Source organism: Ptiloglossa arizonensis, chromosome 6 (genome assembly GCF_051014685.1).
Source record: "Ptiloglossa arizonensis isolate GNS036 chromosome 6, iyPtiAriz1_principal, whole genome shotgun sequence".
Taxonomy (NCBI): Eukaryota; Metazoa; Arthropoda; class Insecta; order Hymenoptera; family Colletidae; genus Ptiloglossa; species Ptiloglossa arizonensis.
In genome coordinates, this window is record NC_135053.1 from 1,787,232 (window position 1) to 1,803,240 (window position 16,009).

At 35.2% G+C, this 16,009-nt stretch overlaps 1 protein-coding gene across 2 annotated transcripts in view; it reads left to right on the top strand.

Moving 5' to 3' along the window:
* LOC143148638 (uncharacterized) overlaps positions 1–16,009 on the top strand; it is an 87,815-nt gene that overhangs the window by 67,908 nt on the left and 3,898 nt on the right. For both annotated transcript variants that reach the window (XM_076315168.1, XM_076315169.1), the window contains exon 2: positions 15,158–15,350. In XM_076315168.1, coding sequence (XP_076171283.1) covers positions 15,159–15,350 — 192 coding nt within the window. In that variant the 5' untranslated portion in view covers position 15,158. The remainder of the gene's footprint in view (positions 1–15,157; positions 15,351–16,009) is intronic.

The following is a 16,009-nucleotide window of genomic DNA, read 5'->3' on the forward strand; positions in this document are numbered from 1 at the left end:
TCATTTTTCATAATTGTAGAGTCTCTGTCTTATATCTTGCTGCGTTTCAACATTTCTGTTTCGAAGTTAAAACCGCACAGAGAATATTTTTTCACCCGATCGCTGAATAGCCACACATGTTCTAACTTGTCAATGGAAAATCAGTTCCAAGTTCATTTTTATTTAATTGCAAGCGTACGATGTCTGATCAGAACTTCCGATCCACTATGAGTCGTAATTTCTTCCAGGACTGATCTTTCTTTCTCTTTGCAATACGACAAATTTTATGACAGCTCTTTGTAGAGTGGTCACAGATGTAACGAACCATAGTAAAAGTTGCACAACTATAATTGGTCCGACTGGTTGGTGGATAGTTGTAAACTGTTCTAGGTTGTTATATAAAAAACACCTGTGGCATTAGAAGCCATAAACGTAACGATTCATTTTACGATGAGTGGTACATCGAATTGCAAGGATAACCCTCGTGCAAATTTTCGTACAGTTTACAAATTATTGTTAAAAAAGTCGTGACGATTATAGTTGTACAATTTATTACGATTAAATAAGACTTACCGTACATATTACTTTCGTATGATTTATTGTACAAAAAATGTTGACATCTGTGATCCTTAAAAAGGTGCTGCCATAAAACCTGTCGTCCTGCTGGTTTTATGAACGACAGATTGGAACATGTGTGGTCGTTCAGAGACCAGATGGAACGATTCTTCGTACGAATTCTGCTTCGAAACAAAAGTATTGTCTTCGACGTTACGATCTGCAGATACAGAGTTCTCGAGAAGACCAAGCTAAAGTCGAGTAGACAACAATATTATAATAATAATTATTTCTTTTTGAAAAGTAATTCTTGCATTTATCCTCTTTCCTATTTCCCTGTTCTTACGCAAGAATCGTCACCTGTAACCTCGTCGCAAAAATTACCGCTTTCTTCTTCAATATTACCGGTGCCATAGCAATGCCCTACTATTTCTTCTAGCGATTAAGTGTACTACTTTCCGCTTAGATTCGTCGAACGACTGGTTGTTACATCTGTAGGAAAAACGTACAATTCCGTACAACTACCTCGTCATGTCGACTCATCGTACGATAAATAGATACGTGACCCCTTTTACTGCCATACAACGTTACAACATCGAAGGACAATCTGTACAGTAACTCCACATACTTTACGATCGTCGTTCCAAACGGTCGTACCAAATATAATGGTATAGCTTGCTAATCGTACAACGAACCATTATATCCGTCGCATCAATTGTAGAGATAGAATAACATTAAAGACCCGTTTTCAAAAGTCACATGCTCTCTTATACTCCGTTGCGCTCCGACATTTCTGTTTCGAAGAGAATTTGTTCAGTTGGTCGCTGAACGTCCACACAAATGCAGTCTACGATACAGCGTGTCCTCCTTAACGATCGACGAATTCCTTATTACTACGAAATTCCGATACCGAGTACGCGAGGGAATTCGTTCCCCTCTTAAGACTTTTCTTCGCGTGAAATCGTCCCACCTTCCACCCTCTCCAGCGGTTGAATCGATATGCCGTGTGCGGAGAACTTACGCGGAGAACTTACGCGGGTCTATTACCGTCCCAATGGGACCGTTTCTGTGTGTAGAAAACGCGTAAAACGTTCGTTTCGTCGACTCCAACGTCGAGTTGCGTTTCGTATCGGGGAAACAAAGCCTAGAACGCGTTCACGAATTACTATGGTCGAGGTGGAACGAGCTTGTCAAGGTCATTAGCACTACACCGTAACAGAGCTCGCGAACGTAACAATTTAACGCGAGACAAGGTGTACAAGTACGATTAACACGAGTGTTCGAACCATACTTGTAAAGCGTGGGGTTGTTGAAACTGCTGCATAATTTCGTGTACTTCAAAATTTAACGAACAATTTTAGCTTCGAAACGGAAATACGAAAACGTCACATAAGGCAAAGAGTTATAAGTAGTATTATACAATTGCGACCAACAGGACTGGTTGAACAATAATCGCAAAGTGTTGACTTCTTGTACGACCTATTTACGAAGCTGCTATAAAATCTAGCGTACTGTAGGTTTAACGAACACCGTGTGGAAAAAACTGGAAAAGTTCTGTGTACGATTTTAGCTTCGAATTACGAGTATCAAAGAGGGACAGAACGCAAGACAAAAAGTTTACGACTTTCGAGAAGAAGATTTTACGTTATTCTATCTCTACAAGAAGAGCTACGAATATAAGGTTTAGTATACGATAAGTTGTAGGTGTGAAAGTTGATACGATCCTTTGAAGCATAATTGCAAAAAGTGTAAGGTTGTTGTACATTATCGTGGGGCGTGGACATGTTTGATGACAGTACGAAGTAAGTGGAAAATCTAAGATAGTATAGATTTCGTGAACGCCATCTTGGAACCCGCATGGCCGTTTTGCGATCAATTGGAAAAATTATCCGTATGTTTTCAGCTTCGCAGAAGTGTTGAAGCGCAAGAAAATGCCAGAGAGAAAATCACCTACGATTTAATGTTATTCTATCTGTACAACAGGCGTCACGAATGTTACGATTTGTCGTTCAACTGAAGAAACATAGGTTGATACGATTGTTTGAAGAATAATTGTAAAGTGTGCGGACTTGTTGTAGATCCTGTCATAGAGTGTGGTCGTGTTGTATGGCAGTACTGCTGTTAAACCTAGCGTACCACAGATTCGATGAACGCCATGTTGGAACCTGTATAATCGTTCTTGGTGCGAACGCGACGAAGATCGATGAGCTCGACGATCGACGTGGCGCACGTTTGAGAAACGCAGAACGACGAGTGGAAATCGATGAAACTTTAAATTTTAAGCGAAGCTAGCGATTCTGGTGTTCTTTTCTTTCGCGAGAAGATACCACGGGACATTGCGCATAGAAACAAGCGTATTCCTTCGTTCGAACGAAGGAATCGAGTTACGCGGAGAGTGTCAGAGGAGACGATAGATCCTTTGAAAGATTAATTTAACGCGTAATCTTATTGTATGTGCAAACTCTAGAATTTAAAGTACACGATAAGGAAGAAGAATGGTTAAGATGAGCGGTGACGATCTTTATCATTGTTATAATTATAGCTCTTGCGTAACACTATTGCAATATTTATTACTACTGCAACTATCGTATGAATAGAAATTATTAAGCTTTCTTATGCCGTTTCTCTATTGTACCACTTATATACACTTGAATGCACGACTTTTCGAGAATAAATCTTTATGAAACGCTCCAGTGTTTTGTAACTTGGTTGTTCTATCGAAATTTTCTATACGGTCCCCGATGCGTGGAGGACAATCTTGAATCTGCGTTTATCGCCGATCGGCTTTGTTTTTAAAGGATTTTAAAATAAATTACGATTACAATTATTGTATCGTTCCATCGTTTTGTCGTTTATTTTCTTTGCAGACCGAGTTTATCCGTCTTCGACGGATAATAGTCACCGCTATTATTAATAGTGATTAGAATATTTTATACAGATTTAAGGGACCAACGGAATCTTTTACGGAAAGGGAATGATTATTTACCGTGAAATAAAGTAAGTTATAGGCGAATGTAATGGAGTAATAATGACGAGTCATGTGGTTCATCGTGATACTACTTCGAAGAAGAATATCAAGGGCATCGATAAAACTTTATTTTGATACTTAGAGTTTCATAGCATCCCTTGTAATGTATTATACTTGGCATGTCTGCTTGCGCCACACCTACGTATTCGTGGCAAGCCTTTTATTTGGCTCGAGCACACTGGCACAATAAATTTTGCATGTGCGCGTACCTTTTTTTAAACAGGTAACGAGTTGTACGAAACTATTTTCCATATTTTTCCCAGATAGAAAAGTACGACGAGAAATATTTCTCGTCAAGTGAACCCTACGTGGGCCAATAGGTTGTAAGTTAGAAATCGTTTCATTGAACGTTCAAAATGGCGTGCATGTACTTACAAAAATTTACGATTCCTTTCACCGATATTACGAGAAACATCTGGTAACATTGCCAAGACGTAAAAATAATTTTTACTTGTATATCATTTATAATCGTTGACTACGAATAGTCTAAATTTGTATATAATTTATTTGTTATGATTTCTCGTTTGCACGAATGCTATATGTCTCACCGGTACATTAAGAACTATGTACATAACTTCTCGTATTTTTTGCAACAATTTTAATAGTAATGAATTTAATACAATTATAGTAACAGTTTCATTTTACAATTTTTTTTTCCGAAAGAGGTTTTTCCTGAGGTTGAAATCGTTAAATGTTGTAAAAGATGCCTGAGTAGCTATTAGTACGATAAATTTTTGTTTAACGACAGCCACTGTACTTTCCTATCTTTATTGCTGGAGTATCTTTATTACTTATTAAGGTACTACGTAATATAAATGTAATAAAACGCATAAAAGAAATTAATTTTTTCAAAGTGCTAGAATAGAATACCAACTTAATCAGGCAACATCACGTTTCACAATTTCATGTCGAGCTTTCTTGAATCCGATATCGTCTACTTTTAAGATCCTTGAAGCACGTCCAAGCGGTTTGGAGCGAACGTCCATTCATTTTAAGTGAAAAGTCAAACAACGTGAAAGATGTCACGGCGTAGTAGCTCCAACATAAAAGTTTCATCAATGGAAATGTTACGAGTCTGCATAATCGATGATTTTATAATCATTTGACAGGTACACTGGAAATAATTTGATAAAAGAAAAATGTTTGTTTCTTTTTCGTTGTTTTTAACGAATTATAAAGTCGATTATTGTCGAATTTCAGTTACAATTCATCGTTACATGTTAGGATTCCAGTATAACAAAATTTCGATTATCCAAACTATACAGGAAACGGTTGAGTGGAATATATTATTGGGTAAAATTGAACAGAAATTTCGTTAAAAAATTTTCAGTTGTTCTTTCTTTTGGTAAGTATCGAACAGTAAAATTTTTTTGGAAAAACATTATTCGTTGGATTTTCGAAACAATTTCTTGGTTGCAAACATTTCCCAACACTTTGCGACTTTAGTTTCAAACTCCTGAAAAGATTGAATTACGACGAATATTATTTCTCTAGATCAAGATTAAACAAAATTAACGTTGATATATAACGTTACGAGTCTTATATCTTTTCTTCGGATAACTACGTACATTTTTTGTAATAAAATTCATTAAACCAAGGTACGTAAAGTTAAATTATAGTAAACGACAATAAAAGTATAATGCAAGATCCAACATACGACCGCACCTCGGTGGTCTCTCAATTTTCTCGTGCAACTTTCAACTCGATTAACTCGCAACTAACTCGATCCTCGATCGCTTAAAAATATTATAAGTATTAGTAACGTTACACTGTAGAAATTACTGAAACGAGAGTTTCGTATAACAATGATATCGAATGGAAAGATTAATTTAAAAATAATATTTTAATGAATTAAACGAGTGGTACATTACATTTATAATTTAAAGAAAAAAGATGGAATTTGTTGTATTGAAAAATTCCTGAATAATTTGAACGAAAAGATAAATTAAGTAAATAAATAAAACCATTACTCCATCGCTAAAAGTAAGTGACTTATTACACTTTCAAGAGATATGAAAATTTCAAAGTGACTTATTACGTTTTCAAGAGATATGAAAATTTCAAAGTGACATACTGTGCTTTCAACAGATATGAAAATTTCAAATAAACTTCTAGACGATTCTTATCGATTTTACCACGATCTACCCAACATTCTGTATAAGCGTTCATTCGTATTCAAAATTTTCTACAAACCTATTAAGAATTTGTTCCTGTTTATGAAGCTCACGTTTATTGTACATGACAAGTTCCTTCAGTAAAGTACCGACCGAAATGGTAAATCCACTGACACATTTCTAGAATTGTATGCGCGTTGCAGAAAACTGGCCTTTCTTCTCAAATAAAAGCAATTCCGTGAGAGATTCATTCCAGCTGAGGTACTGGTCAATACATCAACGTCCAATAAAGAAACGTCTTGCAAAAAGGAAATCGATCAGCTTCTCGATAAATCGCAATACACTCCTCTACGCGAATCTTGTTCGAAACATGCCCTAGAGGTAATCGTCGATCTAATTCTCGACTATCTCGATGCACTTCATCTCCGCGAACTATCCTACGATCTCGAATACCTGTTGTAAAATCGAGTAACGTTTTGTTCGTTTAAAATTCAAGATTTCATTCTTTCCGTTACATAATTGACAATTTGAAACACAATCTACAGAAAAAGAAGTTCGACGTTAAATCAAATTTATACTTATTGCTTTATGCTTTCGCGACATTTTAAACAAAGTGTTTTATAAATGAGTTCGCGAATCAACCTAAATGAAATTTGCATTTTCGTTTATCTTCTTGCCGGTTCGGACGAAAATTAACTTTCGACGATCACGATTCAGACGAACTTTTCACAATTGTTGCAGCAGTGAATTCTATTCACGTATACGTGTACATATGTATGTATATGTGCACGTTATGCTACACGTGGTAATTATTCATTACAAAAGTGAAATCAGATTTTCCGTAGCGAAATAGTATTTTAGTTTAATTTTACATATACACGATAGCCTGAGGTAACGCAGCTTGTAAAGAAGATACTTTTATGAAATACAGGGTATTACAGAATGAGTGGTACAACTGAATTGGAATTGTCTCTATGTGAAAAATGCACCAAAAATGTTAAATAGAATTTGTTCTGCGGGTTTCCTTCTCTGGTTACAAATAATTTCATACATTATATACTAGGTTGTTCGAAAGTTTTGTCATTCGATAAAACTTATCGAACAACCTATTAGAAGCATAATACGATATGATCTAAGAACGAAATGGTCGACATTTTAAGGCATACAGTAGTCACAGAAATAGACGCAAAATGATGAGTCAACGTAGGTCTGTAAATCAACTTTAATGCGGACAAAGCGAGATAAAGATAAATAATTACTTCGAGCAAAACTTTTGTTCCGATTTCGAATCGTACAAAAGATATTTGACTATCTTCGGTTTCCATAAAATGAATAAATATTGCAGATCAGTCTGTACTTCATGGCGTATTGTAGTCTCTGCACAATTGGTTTTGAAATGAAATAAATTGCTACTATCTCCGTCAGAGTAGATTTGGAGACATCTATTCGCTGAATATTTTTCTCTATTTTTGTAATATTGTTATATGCCTCTAAACTTTGTCGACCTTTCTTTTCTACCACTCTATGTGGATACGAAACCGAATCTTGTTAAACCCAAGCTAATAAACTTTATTCAGCATTATCTCCAAATTTATCGTATGTTTTTGTTCGTAAGAATCCTCCCTCCCCCCTCCTCTCTCTCACTCACTCACTCACTCACTCACTCTCACTCTCTCTTTCTTTCTGTCTCGATCGTGCCACTCGTTGCGGAATACCCTGTATATTCTGACTTTTTTACGGGACGTTTACGCGATATAGATTTTTCGCTGGTTGAGTACTGCGCAATGAGACAAATTCAACGACCTGGATAAAAAAGTTGCTTCGTTCGCCTGGCTCGTGCTTTACTGCTCCTTCAATCCGAGTGAACGTGTACATCCACCTGTTAAAGACGTTATATTTTTAATAACGTTTTTAGGGAACATTTTTTATTTCAACATTTAAATTAGTAACGAAAATCATTGAGTTTTAATATGTTTTCGATCTTCTTGTGTATTTCTTGTAAAAAGTGGTGCGAAATGTTTATACGTTAAATATCGTCCATACGACCCAACATCTATCCAATATGGAAAATTCAATTCACCAAAACGTTCTCTATTCGAAATAAATAGGTTTGCTTGATAAGTTTCGTCGTTCGAAAAGAAATGGAGCTATTATGAACACGTTTAACGAACATGTGTAAAGTTTCGTGTAGATTTGTCGACTTATTCGTATATTAGCAGTTGTTCAAAGTTGAAATGTCATAGTATTTTTTTACAATGGGAAAAACGACGAAACAACCTAGCACAAATATCAGATCGTCTCATAAATCATTACCGATTTCGATATGCGAATTTTTGATGCAACGAGAAACGTACGCACCCTTCTGACGAAATTTTTGCATTCTAAGGAAACCAATCTCTGCGTCATCCGAATCCTACGTCATCTAAACCCTGCGTCAACCCAGCCCCTGTGTCACTGAACCTTGACTGATGCTCCGAATCTCTCTGTCCTAAAACTCGTGTTGCCCTATTACCCTCGTTTCTACTTGAAAATCCTTAAAAAGCCAAACAAGTTCTACAGAATGTATATTCGAACTCCGAGTTGTTGTCGGATCGATATCATTCTATCTCTGTACATTTACAGTCTATCTCTGTATCGACGTTAAATCACTGAATCGTTCTTGGTTTGTTCCAACATCAACATTATAGGTCACTAAATCGTTGTCTGTACATTTCACCGGAACACTCTATTATCGTCTGTCATGAAAATCCATCTTCTTTAAAACTGTTCATAGTGTGTCAACATTTGCTGGGTACCTATCCATTACGAATGTAAACATACGTAAACATAGTCCTAGTCGTTCAAACCGTAAGATGTCCATCGATACTTTATACGTATTCAGTTTTCCATCAGGCTTTGAAGCGAGTTTGAGCAAGACAGACGATATTTTTACAGTCGAAAGTAAACGTAAAGGAAATGCACATAAGGCACTGTATATTTTTCGAATTTAATAAAGAACTACGCTACCCACTGTTGAGAAATAAAAGCTTCGGGAATTTGAAAGTATTGAAATTGACAATGAACGAGTAACGGAAAACGAATCGACTAATTTGTGTAAAAAAATATATATATATATATACAAAGTAATTAGTTCAAAAAATATTAATATTCAATTGACGGTATTAGTTACTATTTAATTAGTCTTTACATAATAGCAATTGAAAATTGAAGAACTACAGAGTGAAAATTGTGTGGGACGATCGAATGACATTTCGAAATGAAAAGATTGAAACATAAACGATATTTTGCTTCCTACCACGTTCCATACATTTAAAATAACTCTGTAACTAAACGTTCTCGTACACACGATTGTATAATGTTTCGTTTCTTTTCACTTGTAAAAATTCTTCTTGGCTGGAGATCTTTCGAACGCACAGAACATTTTCATTGTTACGACACACCTCAAAGAAAAGGATTTCTAGGTTTTCGCTTTAACGCAAAAAATTCTCAACGATTCGGAAAGAGAGAGAATTTTCAAAGCGGAAATATGCGCCGTTGCAATACATTTTCAATGCGGTAAACGAAGTTGCGCTCCGTGGAAAAATTGTAACAATGGAGCCCGTATGAAATTTATTGGAAACTCGAAACTATAAAACTTTCATTTCAGTCGTGACAATCTTTATCATATTAATTTGCTTTATAGCTAGATGCAAGCACTACATTCCGTAATGGAAAAAGGAAAAAAAAGGAGTATAAGACTCTGAAGCCGGATACACGTTGGTTATGGTTCACGCGGATCTGATTTAAAGGCCTTCCTGAAATACGACGCTGAGATTCAGCCACGAACAAATTTACTTGTTTAATACTGGACTGCTTTCCATCTCCATGATTTTCACCAGTTTATCTGAATTTATTTCGGTACTCTGTACAATTGAAACGAACGTATAAAAGGGTAAAAAAAAATGCCATAAAATTTTCATGCGTCCCAAAATAAAATTATTTCCTCTAAACTCGTGATAATCGCGCTAATTTATTTTACCGCAAAAAATATTTTTTTCCCTGAATACTGGCCTTTTCCCTTTGTAATTTTTGTAGTTATCGTACATACGTAACTTTTAGTCTTCGTTCTTCGTACGTTTCCCAAAGAGGGCGTGCACCGAGTGGTCGAATTGTTGAAATAATAAAAGAGTTCATTATGAAAGAACCAATGATATTGTTAGAGAATAAATTTTCTTCCAGTACCAACAAAGGAAATTAACATTTTCTCATTCAATGAAACGAAAAGGAAGAAGAGAATATTAATTTTAAATATTAATTTTAATTTATTCGAATAAATACATTCATAGAATGTTCGTCGTAGCACTAACAATGATAATATCGAATAAAAAGAAAGTTTAGTAATTTATCTGCGACCATCGAATGTATTCATATGTAGATAACTTTTCCGTAGAAATGTAAATAACCAATGTAAATCGAATTTACTGGCGTATTTTTATCAGCGAGTTTTTTTATTATTGCTAGATAGTTGAAACATTACGTTTCGAACTATTACAGATCCTCGACAGATGATAGTAATAAATATTTTCTCTTTGTGTGCATTCTAGGGAGAAATGAGATACAAGAATCTTTTATAAAAAATTACAGATACAGTCGTTACAACAAAATTGTTTCTTTTAATTTCTAGTTTTATTTTTGTTTCATTACAATTTTGTACTATAGCCAAATCAAAGGTACGGATTTAAAAACATTAATGAACTTTAAATAACCATGTTTTGTTCAAGCTATTCGCAGATACGAACAATCGTAACTTATTAATTTTTACCAAAAGAATTTTCTTTCCTTTTTTTATTCAATTTCATATGCGATAAGTTTTAACAATGTAGACAAAAATGTTTGATTTTTCCTCATTTTATTAAAGATTTCTGTATTACATCTAATTCATAATTTAGCATTAAAAGTCAATCGCATTTACCGAAATATTTCTAATTTTTAAGTATAGTTTTAGGTGCAATTTATACGACTTTAATTTTGTGTCTAATTCTTGTAAAATATCGATGTAACTCGTTTCCTCGTAGAAGTGTACACAAAGAAAAAAACATTTATTAATACCATCTGATGAGAACAAAAATAATAAGGAAACATCTGATAAAAAGCAAACCACTAAAATTGATTTGCATTGATTCGATGGAACAACACGAAGGACAAATAAGTTTTCCAAGAATAAAACTTTTAAGTTCATCGGAAACAAAAGTCGAAAAACAGTTAAAGTAATTGAAAGTCAGAGTATGTGCGACCAGTTTCAGAAAAGGGTAGGGAAAATGTAACAACTTGCAGGACAAGACCAATATCAGTGCCAAGGTTACCAATATCCCACAGTAACTTTCAAGTTAGACAGTTCCTTGTAACTCAAATGATGTGAATTAAAAATAAATGATACCAAAGATTTTAAGTTTAAAGAAATATATATTAAAGAAGACATAATAAAAGTTTCTCAGGAAACAATATTATTGCACAGATTGTTGTGCTAAGTAAAATTTAAAAAAAATGTATCTTACGTTTAAATTCGAAAATTCGGCAACAATTTTATCAATCCTTCGTTCCATCGATTTCTACGAAAAGTTACACTCACATATTATTATAATAATCCTATTTTTTTTTTTATTAATCTTCTACTGTATAATCTGCCAGACTGAGAACTTAGTAAAAACAATCCATACCATGTTTGCCGAGGAAGTTTCATGAGATTTCTGCTTGACGATTTTTTATATAACTTCAGCCACTTATTATTCAATTTGAGTATTAATTAATTCATGGAAAGGTGAAATAATTGTTCTTTCGTTGTTCCTTCTTGTCGAGGTGTCCCAATGCACTGCTTCCATAGAAAACCAGTCATAAACGGTACTATTGTTGTGAAAACAGATTCATGAGATACTAGGTTGTTCGATAAGTTTTGTCGTTTTCTCCATTGTAAAAAAAAATACTATGACCCTTCAACTTTGAACAACTGTAAATATACGAACAAGTCGACAGATCTACATGAAATTTCGCACATGTTCATCAAACAGTAGTACCATCTTTAGAAAAATAAAACGATGAACTTAATGGCTCAATTTCTTATCGAACGACGAAACTTATCGAGCAACCTATTATACTTGGTTCCATGACTACTTTCATCGGATCCTGTAAAACTGAGTATTCGTGAGTCATCGACCAAGGCAGTAAGGAGAGGACAGTGTTCCCTTTAACAAAGCAACTGGTGAAAGGTATTTCAAATCGATCTTTTCGTTGACTCCGCTATAGTTGCTTTTACTCTTAAACCGTACAACTAGTTGCGCTTTATCCCTCCTAGCCTCGAGCCATTTTGAGCTCTGTTTGCGAAAGCTGCAGGGCTGTTTGCGAAACAAATGCGAACTTCGACTTAAAAATCGATGAAAAATTGAATTTCCAAAATAACAAACACGATCTTACCGAGAACAAATAATACATTCTGCTTTCAGCTTCGTAAATTTAGCCCGAATGTTTCACACTGGTAATGAAATTACATAATTAATTACATTGTTACGAACGTTCAACGAAAATCTGAATTTAATGAGAAACGAATACCGCGTGTTTAATTATTTATAAGAGCTATAGTCAAATTCTTACAAAATAATTCGTCGTATATGGTCAAAGTTTACCGTGAACGTCATCGCGAGTGTAGAAAATTATGCGAATCGATCGAAACTGAATCGAAGATCGATCGTACGACGAAAAATTTTCGCAATGTTTTGGATGCACAACGGATAGTATACGTTGAATCGAAGAGGATTGTCGAAGTTATTTACACTCTAGACATCGATCGAATTTTCGTGGAACAGAAACAATCCATCGTGGTGGCACTGGCGCGCGCGCACCCTCCAGATCTATGGCGGCTAGATCAGGGCAGGTCGCATGATATTAAGTTGCCGTGTAACGGGAAGAAACGAGTGCCTCTTTCCGGCGTGCAAATCGCACGCTCGCTTTTACCGTCGTTTCGCGCAACCCCCATAGAACACGGGTAGATTCGAGCGACCTGGCGAGCCCAGCGGGTGAAGGGGTGGATGTAGTGACGTATCGACCGACGGGGTCGCCTGGGGTCACCCGGGGTCACCAAAGTTCATAGCGTCTCCTGGTTCACGAACTCGCCGAAAGTGCAGCCGCCATTTCGTATTGTTAAACGACCATTTTGTAAAAATCCGCTCGTTCCCCGCGAATCCTCTTTCCAATCCTTACCGTGACAATTAATCCATCGTTACGCGTGACCTTTCGCCCCTTGTGTTCGCGAAACGAGTCTGAGGAACGTTGCACTCGAAACAGCTTCTCGAAGTAAGAATTCCATGGAACGTATAAAATTGCGATACCTTGTAGTGTGAAAACTTCGTGCACGGAGTTTATAATAGGTTGCTCGATCAATTTTGTCGTTCGATAAGAAATGGAGCTATTTGGTTCGTCGTTTTATTTTTCGAAAGATAGTACTACCGTTTCGATGAACACGTGTGTAGTTTCGTACAGATCTGTCGACTCGTTCGTATGTTTACAGTTGTTCAAACGTTGATGTGTCACAGTATTATTTTACAATGGAAAAAACGGCAAAACTTATCGAACAACTTAGTAGGAACCTTGTATTTTGCTAATATCTAACGCGATATACGGATTCGTACCTCGATGGAATAGGAATTCTGTACCATGAACCGAATTTTGACATTAATCTATCGCGTTGAAGGATAGCTAAACATTGACGAGATACTCTACTGTCAATTTCGTCGTTTCGAAACGAATGAAAAATAGCTGACGCGGTTGATAAAACTGAAACGATCGAGACTCTCGTAGAATTTATAACAAAGTATATTATCGGATATTGGGATTGCTCTTTTAGATATTTAATTAACGAATTTCGTAGAACATTTATAAGTTAACGATTGGGTAGTAGAAAGCATTGTATATTTAAATGTATAAGCGTTTTTAATTCGTAAAACATTAAATGAATATAAGAACGTAACTTCTGATAACGTTTAATGATATTAAACAAACATATAGGTACCTCATTTTGACACATTAATTAATGGAATATCTTCAATTAAAATTTAACGGAACGTGGCGCAACATAAAGTATAAATTATGTGTAATTAGAATCCATCTCGTTTATAACGCGTAATGAGGGCGTTCTGTTGTTAATTGAAGCATCGTGTATTAAAATTACGAAAGAAAGGGTGATTCGTCGTTGATACCGAGTGTTCTAAAATATGGAGCCATTAGACTATCAGGTATACCGAAAGTAAATGCACACTGATCTCTCCTGTTATCATCGTCTATTTCCTCGATATACGATATGTCATTTTTAGGTAACGTATATGAAAGATAAACGTTCAAATCTTTTGTAAACATTGGAAATTAGGACGAACTGATTAACTAATACGCACCTGATACTTTCACGCTTGAATAAAAGAGATTAGATGCTATGCAACGTTCAACATAATCGATATATTCCATATTGAATATTCAAACTTTGCTAATATTATATTCTAGCGAAAACGCGAAACAATGTACACTTTACTACTACGGAATAGCAATTCTTTAGAAGGAAAGAATACAAAAATATTGCAAGTGCAAAATTAAAATACCAAAATAATTGAAAAGTCTCATATCCGAAAAACGAATTAAATATTAAATATTGAGAAATTAACCAGATATAAAAAGTGAAAGAAAGACTGTGTGCAGAATGTTTTAGTACAAATTGAACTGGCTAATAGACTCATAAAACGGAACAAAGAAGTCTTGATTAACGCATACACGATAATTAACTGTTCCATTGACATAAAAGGTGTTTTTTACAAGATTGTAGTACCCAACGAGGTTAGCTTTTATTCATGAAATATGTTCCAACTGTTCTCTCAATTTTTTTCACATTATATATTATATATACCCACACCAATGCTGCAGTGATTCTATCAAATATTTCTTTTGCACAGTACGAGTAGGTTTAAAAATATAAGTTATCTCATTTGAATATCTAATCGTCCAATTATATTGAACAATGCATTCCTAAATTTCTTAAATTTATAATACAATAAAAAACCAAGATAACAAGTGCCAAACACCTGTTACTTCTTGAAGCTAATATCTGCTAAACATCCAAAGCAGTTCGTACAGATTTATTTTATATGAAATTTTTAATAAATGATCATACTTATAACCACAATTAAAAACGAAACATTATTTTATAATAATTAGATTTATTAGATTTTTATATGAAATCGAATTGTTTATTCCTAAGTTACTTTTACAGTAAAAACACGAAGCAATACGAACAATTCGTTGTTATTTGAAATATAAGTTTACATTTCGTATTTTAAACGATATCCGTTCAGATCTGATACAAAGTTACTAAAACTAGTTACTAAAGTTACAGTGTTGTTTTTCAAGCTCCGTGCTCGAAATGAAAAATCTTCGAGCATCACATGGTAACATTGCGATTATTTTGCAGGATGATCGGTGCCATGCCAGCGGTGGCAGTACGCCACGAACGCAAACGACAAGAAAAAAGGTTAAAACGCCCGAGTCAGCTTTACCTAGGGGGCCAATGGATGCCACCACCTCAAGGCTCACCGCCCACCCCTAGTCCTCATGGCCACAACAACCACCTGGAGCCTTTACCCGAGTTGTATCTCTGTGGCAAGGTAATTCTTTCGTTATGTTCGCGCCACAATAACGAACATCGGTGCGCTAACATGACTACTTATTGATTTTAAGTAAATATACTCAACGCATCGCGAGACATTTAAGCGGGGTAACCAAAGTGTCGTGTCAGGTCGAAAAGTGTACCTGAAAATCCACTATCAAAATCTGAAGTCAATAAATTCATTCGACCAATCTCCAGAAAAAATATTTAGACAATGTTCGGCATATATTTAAGCACTTGATCCTTTCCAATTGTGATATGTAGTCAAACAAAACAAAAGAGTAAAACAAAACTTACATAAGCATGTAACACTCGGGGGTACGGTTAAAATTGTTATTACTATTATTATAATGTTTTTAAAAAGAGTACACTCGTTATACATTGAATAGAACCGTATTGCTTGAAGATGAGGAACATCCAATGACTGCTTTCAAACCTAACCTCAATTGCTGTTACCAAATATAAGTATTAATGGTTATTAAAGTAATTTAAGCACATTATTTATCGACTCAAAACATTTCTGAGCAAACATTATTCGTCATTGGTCACGTTCCACTTAATGTTTGTATCATATTTTCTTTGATACGGAACTGACCTTTCGATCTCCCTGCAATACTCGCTGCAATTTCTCTTTCCTGTGAACAATATCGCGTAACT